The sequence below is a fragment of the Cuculus canorus genome, chromosome 9, assembly GCF_017976375.1.
Source record: "Cuculus canorus isolate bCucCan1 chromosome 9, bCucCan1.pri, whole genome shotgun sequence".
Taxonomy (NCBI): Eukaryota; Metazoa; Chordata; class Aves; order Cuculiformes; family Cuculidae; genus Cuculus; species Cuculus canorus.
The window spans coordinates 24,498,829-24,515,723 of record NC_071409.1 but is presented as its reverse complement, the minus strand read 5'-3'; the positions used below and the strand labels follow the sequence as shown (position 1 = coordinate 24,515,723).

Here is a 16,895-nt window from a genome sequence, read left to right as displayed (position 1 = left end):
GTGCTGCTCGGTTGTTTGTGTGGTGCTGGCTGGCGTTTGACAGCAGCTGCTTCTGGAGGTTGGGCTGCGGATGCTGCCACGGGTGCCACTTCCAGCATCTTGGAGCAGCACTCCCCATGTTGCTGCCGATTAAACACTGCCAAGAACCCGCGCTTCCTTGGGGAATGGATGTGCCCTCTGCTTGGAAAAGCCTAGTCAAGGGAAATATCTTCCCTCTCCACATGCTGTTTTGATACCTTGGTGTATTTTTAACAACATCCCCGAGTTGCAAGCTCTGTTTTGAATGAATCAGGCATTCATCTCCCGCGCCTGTTAACCCAGTGCAATCTGGCAAAGCTGCCGGTGCTGTGGGGATGGTTGTGTTAGCTCAAACTCCTGGCTGCGCAGGCAGGGAAAATGTCACTTTTGGTTTGTGCCAGGAAAGAAGAGCTATGTTAAGCCAGCATGCAAGGCTGGGCTTCCAGGCTCTTTGTGTCCCTGTGCCTTTCCGTGTCCCCTGCCCTGCTCAGTGTGCTTAGTCCCTGGGACAAGGACAGGGCAACACTGCTGTGATTTGGTTGCTGGCTCCAATCCTGCTCCCTGGAGAAGGAAACTGGAAAGATTTAAATGTAAATTTAAAATACAATGCTCTAAGGTCTACAAAGAGCAGAAACAGCATGGTATGTCCCTTTCCTTCATGAAGTTAGTGCCCTGTGGTCTTCAATGTGTTGATTATGGCTATAAATGTCTTTTATTAAAGGTTTTGGTGGCTTAAGTTCTTTCAGTGAGTTTTGCATGGCCCCTGCCTTGGGCACTGAGTGGGGCTGCCTGTAAAATCCCACATCCTTTGTGCAGCGGGGGCTGTCCCTGCTCCCATGAACCTTTCCCCATCCCATTCCCTTGAGGTTTCTCCAGCAGCCAGGCTTGTCTGCCTTTGGCTCTGCTCTTCCATAGCCTGGTTTGGGCAGAATGGTGGCATGAATGTTTGGATTCGGGCTTCGGTTTTGGAAGAATTCAAGGGTGAGGTGTTGAACACGTTCAGGTCTTGCTCACAGTGCAAGTTTGGGATAAAGAAAATGAAGCTGGCTTCAGCATGGCAACTAGAAGCAGTTTGGAAGGGGCTGCTGGAGGAACGGGATTCTGGATCAGGCTGTTCCAAGCTGTACAGCTGCAAGTCACCCAGGCAGCCAGGTACGGCAGCAGATAAACCGCCTGGTGTCCCTCTGTGCACGTCAGGGTTGGGCAGTGATTTGCGAGTGCAGTGCAATTGCTTTAGCTCTTCAGATTGCAAGGGAAGGTGAATATTAGTGAGAGGAGAAGCAAGATAGCTGTGCTAATGAAAAAAAGGTTAAAAAAAGCGCATATATAAGGGCTGATTTTTAATTGGCTGCTTCTAGCTTGAGCAAAGTGATCCTGGGGGACTTGAGGTTCCTGCAATGTCTTCTTTAATGGCTACTTTGTTCCTCAGCGGTGCTGGCTTCCAGTTTGAAAAGAGTTTTATTTTCCTCCTGAAAGAGAGATTAAACAGTGTCAGCATAAAACCTCATGAGCAGTGGTGGTGTTGGGTATCTGGAAGGTGGGCTGGGCTCCCTGCTCCAGGCAGGCAAGGTTGGGGCACAGAGGTGGAATGACACACTCCGGACTTTAACATCAGCTGCTGGTGCTGGCTGCTGCACAAAGAGGGTGGTGAGTACCACACTTGTGGGTGCTCGTGGATGTTCATGGGGGAACCCCATCACCCCTGCAGCTGGCATTAGCAGGTACTGAATAAAGAGGGATGACCAGGACAACAACACTAATGCGCTGCCCAATAATTAATCACAAAAAGATACACAAAAGCACTATTTTCCCTTTCCTCCAGGGAGCCAAGCGCTATGGCACGATGTGGCTTTGCCCAGCCATCGTGTCCCACGCAGGGAGCCTTGCTGGGTCTGTGCAGTAATGCCCACGGGTGTGTGCTGAGAGCCTTGCTGGGTCCATCCTGACTGGAGTGATGGGTGTGGGGCTGCAGGGCAGTGGCCTCCGTACAGCACTTGCCAGGTGCTTCAGCATCCTCCGGGGAAAGCATGAGAGTGCTGTCTCAGCAATGCCAACTCGTACAACTATTTTGTGTAAAAAGATCACTTCTGGTTCGAAAATATTGCTGAGAGATTCTGCCACTGGCCCAGAAAGCCCCAAGCTGTCCCCAACCACTCAGGAGGCAATGGTAGACACCCTGCCCACTTTTTTAGCTCATTCCCCCCCTCCTATCCCATCACCCCCACACATGTTGGGGTTTTCCCTGTGGAAGGAAACTGCAGCTGCTCTGTGGTGCTCTGTCCTGGTCCCCATGACACAAGTACTCCCGCAGCTTTGCCGAGGGAAGATGTTCATTCTGGGCATGGCCTGAGCAGCTGATGCTGACTGCGCACCTTGGGCTTCATCGGAGTATGGGTTTGCTTGTCTTGTCGTCCTGGTTGCTACTCCAGCCATCCTCAGCACTTTGCATGGGCTGCTGCTGGTTCAGCTCCTGGGGACCAAACTGGTGAATTGTCTCAGGCTTGGAAACCGGAGCAATGGAAGCACAAAGGGCTTTTACTGTCTGGTTACTTAGAAACCAACCATTGATCTGACTTGGCAATTTTGCACCTTCCAGGCATGCTTGTCTGTGCGTATGTTTGTGTGTTTGTACTTTATGGATTGAATATACACACACCTGGAGGCTGCAAAAGAGATGGAAATGTATACTTTATTTTTTTGCTTGGTGTTCTTTGGTGTAGTCAGATTTTCATTTTTTTTTGGAGAGGGAAGGGGAAAGAGGAGAACCAGGTCACAGGAACTGTTGCTCTTTCAGACAAGTTACTGCTCTGCCACGGGACCAGTAATCAAATCGGTGGCTGTGTGTTTCTTAACAGCGTGAGATAAGTCATCCTGAGCAGGCTGAGTTCTTGCTGGTGTGGTGGCTCTGTGTTTTGACGTGGCCACTTTTGAGCTGCCCACCCGTCAATTAGAGCATGCAATTGAGGGAAGAGTTTGCAGGCAAAGGAGGCTGAAAATGATGGGAGCAGCTGGGCGCTGCGACCTGGCACTGCTCCCCAGGCTGGAGCATGGGCTCAGACAACCTCCTCGAGTTGCCGAGCAGCATCTGAGCTCATTTTGCAAGAGAAATCCTGCACTGCAAAGTCTTGGCATTTTCGGTGTTGGCTTATAACTATAGATGTACAATTTTCCAAGTACCCAGGTCACATGTGTGCTGAGTAAATGACAAAGACATCTTTGGAAATCCAAACACAATATTTCTGTCCTGAATTGTTGGAGGACCAGAGTCAGGAAGGAGGTGGATATTCTGGATCAAAAATAAGTTCCCCTGTGTATGTGCTTTACCCTCCAAACTGCTGATCTGTGGGGGATGAGCCCTGATGTGGCTTTGGAGCACAGGTGACCTGTGCAGAGGAAGGATGGGACAGCCAGCTGCTACCTGGGCTGCGACCCTGAGGCAGACCCTGCTGCTGGAGGAGCAGTGTACCCTCTAAAGGTGTGCCAGCACCAGAGGGTTTCATTCATGCTCTGTGTATATATATATATATATATATATATATCCTACGCATATGTATACACATATAAATGCATATATATATATATATATATAAAGAGTATATGTATGTGTGTGTCTACATTTATATATCTAGGATCTTAGAATTGTTTAGGTTGAAAAAGGCCTTTAAGATCACAGAGTCCAGCCTTCATCCTAACACTGCCAAGCCCACCACTGAACCGTGTCCTTAAGCTCTACATCTACATATCTTTTAAATACCTCCAGGAATGATGACTCTACCACTTCCCTATTCCAATGTTTGACAACCCGTTAAGTGAAGAAATTTTCCTGAATATCCAGTTTAAACTCCACCTGGTATAACTCCAGGCCACTTCCTCCTGTCCTATCACTTGGAAGAAGAGACCCACATCCACCTCACTACAACCTCCTTTCAGGTAGCTGTAAAGAGCGATGAGGTCTCCCCTCAGCCATCTCTTCTCCAGACTAAAGAGGCCCAGGGCCCTCAGCTTCTCTCATAGCTCCTGTGTTCCATAACCCCTTCCTCACCTTTGTTGCCCTTCTTTGCACACGCTATTGATATAGAGAGAGGAGAGTGTTGATTGTATAGTGTAGCTCCATGGTCAAGCTGTAATAGCATCATAGAATAGTTTGGGTTGGAAGGGACCTCAAAGCCCATCCAGTCCCACCCCCTGCCATGGGCGGGGACACCTCCCACCGGCTCAGGCTGCCCAAGGCCCATCCAACCTGGCCTGGAACACCTCCAGGGATGGGGCAGCCACAGCTTCCCTGGGCAGCCTGGGCCAGGGCCTCACCACCCTCATGGTGAAGAAATTCCTCCTTATGTCCAGTTTGGATCTGCCCCTCTCCAGTTTATCCCCATTGCCCCTCATCCTATCCCCACACGCATTTGTGCACAGCCCCTCCTCAGCTTTCCTGTAGCCCCTTCAGGTACTGGAAGGTCACTGTAAGATCTCCTCAGAGCCTTCTCTTCTCCAGGCTGAAGGAGTCTTAAGGACTTAATCTCTCGGACAAAGTAAGCATAAACTGTTTGGAAATGCAGACTAGCATTTGACTTTTCTGAAGAGCATTATGCAGCGGGTGGGCTGTCTCCAGGAGGAATGTGGATTTCCCAGCCCTGCAAGCGCAGGCTGCTCTTTCCCGCCAGCAGCGTGGCGGCTCTGGCTGGAGCAGGCGGGCTGCTGCCGGGCATTTGCCTTTGAACTCGCCGAGGGTTGCGCTTTTTGCTGGTGAGAAAGGGAGGATTGGCATCATTTGTGCTATTCCGTGCGTGGATGGGCTTTGTTACGCAGGCTCCAGCTGTGCTTTCACTCAGAAAGATAGTAGAAAAGGAGGAAAAAAAAAATAGAAAAGGGGGGGAAAAAAAATGAGGTCAGTGCCTGCCCCAACTGTGCTGTGAGCCCAGGGAGCTGTGGTGCTGGAAAAGCAGCTGCAGCGTTTGAAAGAGCTACTTGAGGATAAATTCCTCTCTTAAAATGTCAAATTCCTGTCAGCAGCAGTAGGTTTTCGGGTACAGCGGTGGTGTTTGGGGCTCTGGGGAGGGATGGGAAGGGCTGCCTGCTACCATCAGGTGGCATCTCCTCCCCAGGATGCCTTTGGTTGCTCTCCCACATGGGAAATTGTGCAAAATGAACAAATGCCTGAATGACCCCAAAATCAAGCGCGTAAAAAAAAAAGGAGCTGAAAGAGCAGGGCATGACCCATGTTGAGGTCTGGTGTTTTGTCAGACCCCTTTCACCACAGATAAGCAGGGCTTTTAATTTATTTTTATTTGGTTTTAACTAATTCATTAGGAACGACAAAACCAGCAGTGATTGTTCTCAGCACTCTGCCGTGGAAGGTAGATAGATGGTCCCCAAATTATACCTTGATCTGGCAAAAGAATCGCACAGATGCAGTTGTCACGTAAAGGTTAAAGCAGGAGGGTATAATTAAAAGGGCATTTTTGTACTACAGTGATAGGTTTAAGTTAGGGTTTAAAGTGTGGCATGTTTCATGGCCTCAGGGCTAATTATCTTGTCTCCAGCCCAGCTCTGGGAGCGGGGGAGAAGGGTTATAACTTCAGCTTGTGGGTGCTGAAAAGCAACCGGTGTGAAGAATCAAGCTGCTGCCAGGAGTAAGTGCCTGGAGCTTATTAAGGGAAATGAGAAAATATGATAAATATATCCATACAGGACTTAGATATTATTGATAAGTGATTGTGAAATGGAGTATTGTATTAAGAAAATAATAAGATCAGGTGTCGGAAATTAATCTTTATGACAACTACCAGAATACTGTTCAGTAGTGACATGTACAGCCCCAGTTGAGCTGAATCATAGAGTAGTTTGGGTTGGAAGGGACATTAAAACCCATCCAGTTCCACCCCCTGTCATGGGCAGGGACACGTCCCAGTGGCTCAGGCTGCCCAAGGGCCATCCAACCTGGCCTAGAACCCCTCCAGGGATGGGGCAGCCACAGCTTCCCTGGGCAACCTGGGCCAGGGCCTCACCACCCTCATGGTGAAGAATTTCCTCCTTATGTCCAGTTTGGATCTGCCCCTCTCCAGTTTATACCCACTGCCCCTTGTCCTGTCAGTCCAAGGCTTTCTAAACAGTCACGCTCCAGCTTTCATGTAGGTCCCCTTCAGGTATTGGAAGGTCACTAATCAACAGATTGTGTAAGGTATGTCAGACAGAACGTAGCTGTTAGATTTTTAGGACTGGAGGAGGAACGCGACCTGTTGAAGCATCACTTCTGAGGGAGAACCGAAATGAGAGAGTGGAGATGAATTATCAAGGTGGACTTCTGAGCTAATGAAGGATAAAGAACTAGGAGCACATGGAAAAGCACCAAGAACGTTTCAAAGAAAATACCTATTGTATGATGCTATATAAATATCTGATGATTTGGTGTGGAGCTTTGCCACTCACTGAGGTGGTGGCCCAACTCTGAGTTGTAAATAAAACAAGCCTAGAGTTACCACTGTCTGGTGAAAATCCTTTAACAGTTGAGAAGTCACAGGGTGTTTTGTGCTGGGGAAAATCCACAAGCTTGGGAGCCTCAGCAGTAACAGGCCCAGGGCTTTGCCGTGATGGATGTGAGTGTTTTGACAAGTGTGAGGATGAATAAAAAACATACTGAAGCTGAATGAGGTGAGTACTTTAATCAATGAATAGTAACTGATGGTGAAAGTGAAGGAACTGCAGGTGTGTTATTCATGGGACAGCAAATGACATGAGGTAGGAGTTACATCTAAATGTATTTGGGTTTATTAGCACCACCGCAGTGCATCCATCCTCTTCCAAAATGGGCAGCTGGCATCCCAGCTGAGGGAACGTCTGCACCTTCTGCAGCAAGAGAGGCAATTTGGACAAAAACAGAGACTCATCTCCCCTGGCTGCTGGTTTCCCGTGGACTTATTCAAGTTGTGTGTCCCTTGAGGGCTTAAAAATACTTTAATTCTTTTCTTTCTAGAAACCTTGGAAAATCTGGACTGAGAGTCTCGTGCCTCGGACTGGGTGAGTAACCTCCACGGCTGCCCCTGGTGGGGTGTCTGCCCTGTTGGATGCAGCTCAGGATAGTGATGGGTGATGGGGCTGCTTTTGTAGCGCGATGCAGAGATGTGCTCTCAGAGCCCCAGCCTGCACTTGGTGTTGAAGGTGGCCCACAGCAGAAGCCCTTCTGTGTGTTAATAACAGCTTTGTGCATCAGCTGAAGCGCTTCCCATGGTGTGAGGTGGTGCTTTCCACCCGTGATTCTCAAGCGGAACCATACAAGCAGTTAGGGCATAAAATCCTTCTAATACACCTGATCCCCACGAGGGACAGCCTGCAGAGACCACATCTGAGACGTCTGTGAAGGTCTCCAAGAGCTTTAAGTGTCAGAACTCCGGTCTCGGGGGATGGCAGCCTGCCTGGGCTGCAGACAGATTCTTATTTGATTTTTATCCAGTGTGTATACCATGTTATTTCTATTCCATCGTGTTTCGAAACCCAAAGAATAGTTTATCAATATTTTATCAAAAAGAGCATCTATAAGCACCACAGCCCGTATGTGCTGGCCCTGCAGGTCCTGTAGCGATGCAGGCATCAATAAGCTGCTGGCCGTCAGCTCCCAGGCAAGAGCGTGTGTGATGGGCTGAGTGCTCCTGATGGCTCTACTCATGCGAGTAATGTCTTTGATGGCAGTTGAACCGCTCACGTGAATAATGCTTAAAAGAACATGTATTTAAGAAAAAACCTGAGCGCTGTGGAAAGGAGCTGCTGTTTTTCTTGCAGTGAGCACTTTTCTGTGATGCGAGGCTGGCGCATGGTGAGCCTGGAGGTGCTGGTGATGCACAGAGACCCCCAGGGATGGATGCTCCATTCTGTCAGGGCACCTCCAGCAACACATTAAAGGGGGTCTTTGTTCCCTCAGGCATTGGAGATGCCAGCACAGAGAGGTGGAAGCGCCAACGCATCTTTAGGAAAGCAGCTGGGTGCACTGGGCTCCTGCACTCTTGCCTTGGGGCAAATGGGTGAAGGCAGGAGCAGGCAATGACCTGGACTCTGCCTGAACTGGGTGCTTGCTGTAGCTATGGGTTCCCGTTCCAGCTCACTGCTCCATCCCTAATTGTGTTCACAGGGCAGGAGCTCGAGGGGTTAGCTAATTTTTTTCCAACATGCTTTGAGATTTGAATTTAAAATAGAGTGAATTGTGAAAGTCACCCTGTATCACAAGTCATATAAATAAGGACTATTCCATTAAGAGCAGCTCTTCTGGTTAAAATAGATCCAGGCTTTGAAAAGAGTTGCCTAATCTGGTGCAGAGATCTTATTTTTTATCTTTCCAGTTCACCGAGAGCTAATGTTGTTGTGGTGGAGAAAATCTATGGGAAGGAAGTAACAGCAGGAAAAAAAAAACCACCACAAACCATTTTGCAGAGCTTTTCTTCAGTTTCAAGCATGTGGAACTGCAGCAACATCTAAATATATTGAGTCTTTGTGAGTGCAGCTGCACGGGATAAATTGAGGCGGAGGAGGGAGCAAGGGCAGGGTTTGGGAGAGCTGGCGGGCATCAATTCAGAGCCAAGCATCGCAGCCTGATCCAGAAGCTGTGGGCCCTACAGCTCAGCTAGGGAGAGGAGGGCTGGAAAGCCTGTATTTCAATTGCCATCTTCTCTTGGATGCACAGGTATTTCTGCTGCAGCACAGCTCGTCCTCCCCTCCCACCGCAGATCCATCAGGTGTCTGCTGTGAGTGGTGGCCCGTAGGACTTCTCTAAATAGCTTCTTTTTTTGCAGTTCAGTAAAAGATAGATGTATTTCCCTAAACTCTCTGCAGCATGAAAATCTAATTTAAGGTTTACCAAAGTTTCTGAAGACTCAGCAATCTTCCCTAAAAGCCTTTCAAAATCGCAGCAAGGTGAGAGTGCGCTTCGTCTTGTAGTAAGAGAGAAAAATGTGAAGCAGGACAGAAATCAAAGGTAGGCAGCGCTAAGGCAATGCTTACCCTTTAATTATGTTCTGCTTCTCCCAGCTCATGCTCCAATTAATTCTTTCGCTGGGTGCTGCTTGCAGTGTGAGCAGTGTTGAGCGAGCGCGAGGTCAGATGTGTTAGCAGCGCGTTTCACGAGCAAAGATATTTAGGAAGGTTTGTTGAGGCAGTGGCTGAGAATCGCTCCTGGGCTGCTGAACCTCCCTCCTCTCCTGCTGGAGCCGGGACTGAGCCCGAGAGGGCTCAGCTCCTACATTATCCCAGTGCTGAGCTCTGCTCGTGGCTGGGCTCAGCTTTCATTTCTTTCCTTGGGTGAGCAAACACCAGGCAAGGCTTTAATTGAGGAATCTGAACAGTCAAACCCTGGGTGGACATGTGGGGCTGCTGCAAGGTGCTCTCTGTGATGTTGGCTCTGAAATGCGGCTGCGAATGCAGGGGGAAAAACAAGATCACTATTAAAAAAACCCCAAGATCAATTAACTATTTTTCTCATAGTTAATTCAGAGGAAATCCTGCCTGTAGAGGCTGCCTGTTGATTTTTAGACAAACTTGAGACAGCCTCCAACAAGGTGATTAGCCCTGACTCCAAGGAAACAAGCAGCAGGGTGAAACCAGCTATCCCAAATCCAATTCCATGTACAAAAGTACAGAAGAAACCTTCCAAAATGAGTGGTTCCTGCAGCCACTGGTGGGATACCCTATGCTCAAAATTGAGTACAAAACCAGACATTTTCTGCCATTGCTTCTTGGTTGCTTCGCTCTGGGGAAAAGCTTTATTTTTGCGAACCTGACATGTGAGAGAGTCCCAAAGATCCACCGGCCCGAGATGGAGGCAATGGGCACGCAGCACGTGGTACTTGCAGCATGCAGGGCTGAGCATTTGCTGGTCGTTAGAGCACCAGACCAGACCCACGTGCCAGATCTCCATGTGGCAGCGTCCTCGCCAGGAGCAAGCCAGGGATAAAATTGTACTGGCAGGAGGCGAAGCTTTGACTTTCATCCAGGAGCTCCTTTTTTTTTCCCTGCTGAGGTGACACATCTGCTGGCAAAGACATTGAGTGGTAAATTTTGTATCAGCAAATAGCCCAGCAATAACCACAACTTGCTAGGCTCTGGGCTGGGGTGGAAATGGAGACAAATCTAGTTTTAATACGGAAAATCCTCTGTAGAAGGTGAGGATATCCAGCTGGGAAACCACTTTCCAGTGCAAGGGAGCACTGTGATGGGCAAAGGGCAGGAGTAGGAAGTCTATTTGCCAGTGGCACGCTGAGTTGTGGTGGGGATGTCTTTATGGACAGCTGATTGGGATAGAAAAGGGAAAGACAGTGACTCGGTACGGGGAAAAGTAATGATTAAAAATATATCTTTCTCTAGTACATTTTTCTTCCCAAATACTCCCCTTGGCTGAGGTTGTGAATCATCTTCAGTCGCTGTTTGAAATGCCAAGCGTGCCTTGTGCTTTCTGGAGTGGTTTAGTGATTTTTTTTTTACTCGGTGCTGAGCAGTGGGTGCTGTGCTGCAGCCCCAGCAGCCACCCCAGCTGCTCTGCCTGTGGGTGCCCGGCTCTCCCCACACGGACTGGTGTGGGGTGTCACAGGACGGGGAATCGTGTGCTGCCTCCCTGGCTCTGGCTGAGACCCTGACAGCGCATCTCACTTTCCCGATGGCATCGTGTGCTTTGGAGATCACTCTGCCACCAAAAACTCATTTCCCTGTTTTTTTTTTTTTTTTCCTGTTTTCAATTATCAAGGAAAAATAATACCCCAGGGATTCACCACCTGTGTGATCCCAATGATGCTCACTGTTCAGGGCCCCTCGGATCTCCCTTAGCCAGAGCCTGGGAGCATTGTAGGGAGAGAGGCAGGTATACTCAATGTTGTGTTTATGACTTGTGTTTAAAGAGATAAAGTGCTCCTCCCTCTTTCCTGAGCCATTGCCACCTCTCGGGCTGCTCTGCCCATGCCCAGGCACTTGAGCATTTTGCCTCTGTGCCGCGCTTCGCTGCTTGGTGGGGCATGAGTTAGGTCATAAGGTCGTAGGCAGCCACTCTCGAGAGAGGATGTGCAATCCACAAGGTGTATAAATAATTCCTTCTTTTCTCACCTGCGCAAGGGACCTGTCTACATACTTAAGCACAAAAATCACGTTGGGATAAACAGTCTCAACACATTTTTCAGTAGAACTGCATTTTAATGTATTCTTATAAAAGTAACACTTCTGAAGCCTTAGCATGGAAATCAGGCTTCAGTTGGAGGTTTTTCATCTGCTTAAAGAAGCTTAATGATAAACTGAAACCTATTTTTATCTCTATTTTCCTCCAGTGACAGGAGAAAGTACCTTCCTGAGGTCCATAACCAGCGAGGCACAGCAGGGGCAGGTGGGGGGGCTGCAGCCACAGGGGCTTTGGCTTTGATGGGTGCTGCTGTCACCCCAGTATTTCCTTTATCAAGGGCAAAAGTAAAAGCAAAATTAGTTAGAACTATGTGTGCCCTTTTCTTATTTTTTTTATTTCAGTAGCGTTACTTTGTGTTATGCATTTCTGGCCTGTGAAAGTTGTTTTTTTCCAGAGCTTGGACTGTTCAGCAGGAAATAAGAGTTTCCGTTTAAACGCACAGCAAGCACACATCTTTATATTAACTTTATTTTTACACAGAGAAACCTGTGGTATAAAAGAATTCAGATTGACTTTTTTTTTTATTTTTTTTGAGGGATAGAGAGCAAGATTCTCCTAGCGGAGGTGACTCTCCTTGTTTTGTTTCTAACCAGGGACTGATCAAAGCAGCTCCAGCATTAGCAGCAGGCATGCACTTTGCTTTCCGACTCCTGCTCAAGGTTCATCTTCTGCTTTCACTGTGAGGAGTGAGCTAACCAATACATTTTTAATGAAGATGTGGGAGCATTTATGTATCTATTGCACCAGGCCCTTTGCAAGTGCAAACAGGCAGGCAGGGACCATTTAATTTCCACCCTCTTGACCTTAGCAGCATCAGAGCCCAAACCCTCCCCAGCACCGTGGGCTCTCTGTCTTGCACAAATCTTCCAGCTTGGAGCAGGAACGCCTCTGTCCTCTTTACGGAGGGATGTTATAAGACAGAGTTTTAAATTCTGGAGGGTTTTGAATGAGCCACGTGAGCTTTGGCCCAGCCATTAAATGAATAACACGTAATTTTACACGCAGCTCCATGTAGGTCTCAGAAAGCCCAGGGGGAAAATTGTGCTGGTGATCAAAGATTGTGACAAGTCAGTAAAAGACAAAGGTAATGTCACAGCCTTCTCTTTTGTGTCTGGGCATCGCTTTTCATGGGGTGTTCTATAGGGTCAGATAAATAGGGCAGGAGCGGTGCCTGGCAGGGTCAGGACGTGCTGGCTGAGCAGTGTCCCATATGGGACCTGGCGCTTTCCCAGCTTAGTGCTGGCTCTTCCTTCCAGTAGCTTAGGAATGTGTCTTCCTGATATGTATACACACGTAATAGATATTGGAAATATTATTCCTGCAGTTTAGGAATATCCGGTTAAATCTACACACTACAGGGGTCACCGTGAAATAACACCCCAAGGTTTTTCCTAATAATAGACTGCAGTCTAAACTGCAGCTACTCCCTGAGCTAACTAACGAAAGCACTGTTCCTTGGCTGCGCTTGTGCCAGACACCGGCTTTATGGAAAAGTTCTGGGGAAAAGTCACTTGAATAGGTTTTAAATACTTCATGTTGATAAAAAATATTTCTCATTTTTTTTTCCTACTTCCAACTCGTACAATGCTAAATGCTGAAGCATAAATTTAGGAAGAGTTTAATTCCCCAAATGATATGTTTCAGCAGCATGGTATAGGGTTTTTTTTTTCCAATTTGTCAAATGGAAGCTTTGGAAAACAAACACAGTTTTACAAAGAGCTTCAGATTTCTATTAAAAAATACGTATTTTGGCAGCACAGCATCCCACCAGCGCATCCCTGAGCGGGTTCATGTGCCAGTGTCGGCTCCGCATGCCCGGCCCTGCAGTCTCCTCCCAGGAGTGAGGACTCCAGTGCCTGTTCGCCTCCTGCTCTCAGGGGACGCAACAGCCTCTCAGCCTGTTAATCCCATTTTAAACCCATTTAATCCCAAGGAGCCTGAATTTTGATAGAGCAAATTTTTGTTGGCAAAACCCTCTTGTAGTAACCGATTATTTTGTTCTTTCTAGGGACATGGGTCACTTTTGGAGGTCAAATCTCAGACGAGGTAAGTGATGCTTTTTGGCAGTATAATGCACGAAGGAAAAACCATTATGAGATATTTTAAAATGAAACCATGGCTACCGAAATCAGAGGAGCCTGTTTCTGCATGAGGAAACGGTAGAAAGTTACTATGGAAAGCAACACAAAGCTTGCGCTTCTGCTACAAAAAAACCTTAATGAATTTGACATTTCCAGCGATCAACTTTAATAAACAACTCATCGATCCCTTAAAGCGATCTTCTTTTCCATGCTGTTTGGAGTTCTATTTCCTCCTTACCATTGGCAGTGCTACTGTTCCTGGAGCAGAAACTGGAAACTATTTTTGCACCATGTAGGTAATGAGCAACAGTCATAAATACAGGCAGGGGCTCTGCTCACAAGGAGCTGCCTGATGAGTTATATTTTACATAATAAGATGAAACAAAGCTTGGGTTTCCTAGGTGTTCTTGCCCATACCAGATGGATCTTAATCTCGGTTAATAATCCTCCCAAGCACTGGGCGGCACGTGGGTTCCCCTCTGTCTCAGGTACGTTGCAGGTGCTACTCATCACAAGGAGGGCAACCTCCCCGTTGCCTTCCCTCTGGTAAATGGCAGAAACTCCAAAATGCCTTTGGCAGAAGGAAAATAGCCCAGGAGTCTGAATTCAAAGGGTTATTTTGATTTATAATTCACTTAGTCTTTGGTGGTATTTCTTCTGCTGATCCCTGAGTTCGTGCCTGTTTCTTGGCACTGCAGGCTGGAGCGAGATGACTTCTTTCAATCATAAATCTGCTCCTTGGCTGTCTTGCTTAGAACAAGTCAATGTAAAGTGTTCATGCATGCAAAAACAGGACTGAAAGGCAGCCCCGTCCTGGCAGGATGCCCGCCCTAAAGCCATTGGTGTCGTGTGGGTACCCTGGCTGGGTGCAGAATTCCCCAGGGGACAGTGGGAATCGCATGAAATGACCTTCAGGCATTTCTGTACCCTGTGGCATCTGCTGTGGAGTTGTGAGACAGTCTGCCAGGTGGCCAAAAAAAAATTAAGCTTTTGCCATGGAACTACCCATTCTGTACTAAACTCCACAGATTTGCGATGTATCTTCTATAACCCTGTTGAATTCTTGGCTGCTTTCCTATAAGAAACCCTAGGATATTCCTATGAGAAGAGGTTAATTCCTCTCAGGATGAGTCAAAGAGAAGTTGATGTAAATCTGGCCACTCCTTGGAATCCTTGGAATGTGGTCTGCCACCCCTCACCTCCCTGTCTCTGCTTCTCCGAGGTGGCAGAGCAGCTGATGACCATCGCCTACGAGAGTGGAGTCAACCTGTTCGACACGGCCGAGGTGTATGCAGCCGGCAAGTGAGTGCCCAGTGCCACAGGATGAATTGTGGAATGGTTTGGGTTGGAAGGGACCTTAAAGATCATCAATTTCCAACTCCCTTGACATGGGCAAAGTAGTGTCCCACTCCACTTTCCTGAGACCCCTTCTCTTGGCTCTGCTCCTCCTTGTATCACAATGACTCATGATGAATAGGGCTCTGGTGGTGCTCGGGAATTCCCCCTTCTCTCTAAGGAGTCACAGAAAAGCCTTTATTTTTGGAGCACTCTTTAAAAAAAAAAAAAATAAAATAAAATAAAAATCAAACCCAAACTCATTTATACCCAGATGAAGCCTGAAATGTGTCATTTGTGCCACTTGCCATTGGCACAAGGAGAAAAATGTCCCAAACAAACGAAAAGTCAGTGTACGTCTTAATGGTGATGAATGGCCTGTGCCAGTGATGGCTCCTGGGCACAGATCCCGGCATGGAGAGCTGCTCCGGCTGCAGCAGAGCTGATGCTCTTAGTGTTGCTGTGCAATTGAGAGAAAAATATATCCATCCATAATATATTCGACTTTGGGTGATTTGCATTGCTTTGTATTTAGTGTAAGAGGTGGACTGGGACATCGCAACCCTGGTGTGGGGACAAAGTGGCTCTGTGTTCCTAGAGCAGGTTCAAGCTGCGTAGGCACAGGGATGCAGGTCTGTCCCTACAGGAGCGGGTGGACCAGGCGCTTGGTACGGATGGAGGGGACCCATCCCAGCTGGTGCTGGGTCACTGTCACCCGTGGAAGGGAAGGGGGAGCTGCACAGCCGAGAGCTGTGCCGCCGGCTGGTGGATGGGTGCTGGTGTCCTGGGAATTTGGGGTAGATGGCAGTTGTAATGGGGTACCTGGTGCTGAGCATCCTCCTGCCTCCCCTCATGCAGAGTTCTTTCTCTTGTGCAGGGCTGAGGTCATCCTGGGGAACATACTGAAGAAGAAAGGCTGGAGGTAGTGTATCGCTGGGCGACATTTCTGGCTATTTGCAAATGAGTGGGACCCCTCAGGGCAAGAAAATCCTTCTGTTTTTTAAAACTGGTGCCTGTTAGGTGATGCTGGACCAGGAGTGAGCACTGCTGCTTCCAGGCAGTGCCAGGAGCCTGTGTGTGCGATGAGCGTACGCAGAGAACCAGCCAGAGACCATCGTCTCTGTGCATGGCACAGCGAACAGAGCTTCCAAGCATATCCATCATCATTACCACGCACGGTGCAGCAAGACAGATGATTTGTGTATCGGCGCATCCTTATCTGTGTACATAAGACTGTGTATTACGAATGCAAAGCTGTGATGGGCCTTCGTCTTGAGTAGCCTGGTATGAGACGATACCTAATTTAAATGATGCATATTAGCATATGTTAGGTGGTTTTAAGACCATTTACATAATCTTTAAAGACCTCCCATGTGTGTCATGTTCAGCCTTGAAGTGAAGAATGGCTTCTAGCGGTGCTCTCTCTAAAGCCAGTATCCCTGTGCTAGGGGAATGATTATTCAGTAAGAAATATTCTGGGTACCGTGGAAGAAAAAAGTTAAGTCTAGCAAAAGCTGAAGAAATTGTGTTGTACGCGTACAGTTATGCAGCAAACTAGTTTGCAAATGATAATTTCTTTATTTAATATCACGTGGGAATTCATAGATTAATTCAGTGAATGTATCGCTCTTGGAGTTTTAGTAGCTTTAATAGTGATAATGAGAAGCACCGGACTGGGATACAGGGAGGGAAATAGCATTGTAACCCTTAGTTTAGGGCTCTAGAGATTCCTTACTCCGTAGTTGTGCATGAATCTCTTTTTTTTTGGTCACTTCACTTGAATTGGCTTTAGTTTCTGGATGACAGCCTGGGGTCACTCCCTGCCTGCAGCGGACCTGAGCAGGAGAGGAGAAATGGCCTGTTGCAAAAAAGGTTATAGTGATGTGTGAACACCTGCTCTGAGCTCAGGGCTGTGACAGCAGGCACGTCTGCCGCTGCGGGAAGCCACGGTACCACCATCGCCAGATGGGCAACGTCCTGCTTGGGTACTTCTATTGCATCTTTCTTTTTTAACAATAGTAATTCTTGTGTTCTGTTTGCAGGAGGTCCAGTCTGGTCATAACAACAAAACTGTACTGGGGTGGAAAGTAAGTCTCACGGTTACTCGTAATGGTGTTTGCTGCTGTGTGCTTTCCCTTTTCACAGTCGTAGAACCAAGTGGAAATTAATGGCTCCTTGGAGGGATCGTTTGTTGCAGTCATTTTCTTTTTCCTCATTTTGCCAAGTTTTTTAAGGAGTCAGAAAGTGGGAGAGGCGGCAGCTCCCAGCAGAGGCTGGGGTGCTGTGCCGGGTGGACTCCCACCCTGAACATCCCTGAG

General features: G+C 47.8%; 1 protein-coding gene across 3 annotated transcripts in view; it reads left to right on the top strand.

The window, feature by feature from the left end:
• KCNAB1 (potassium voltage-gated channel subfamily A regulatory beta subunit 1) overlaps nt 1-16,895 on the top strand; it is a 76,483-nt gene that overhangs the window by 41,635 nt on the left and 17,953 nt on the right. For all 3 annotated transcript variants that reach the window (XM_009559733.2, XM_009559734.2, XM_009559735.2), the window contains exons 2-6: nt 6,989-7,032; nt 13,170-13,207; nt 14,465-14,544; nt 15,455-15,499; nt 16,620-16,664. In XM_009559733.2, the coding sequence (XP_009558028.1) occupies nt 6,989-7,032; nt 13,170-13,207; nt 14,465-14,544; nt 15,455-15,499; nt 16,620-16,664 (252 nt within the window). The remainder of the gene's footprint in view (nt 1-6,988; nt 7,033-13,169; nt 13,208-14,464; nt 14,545-15,454; nt 15,500-16,619; nt 16,665-16,895) is intronic.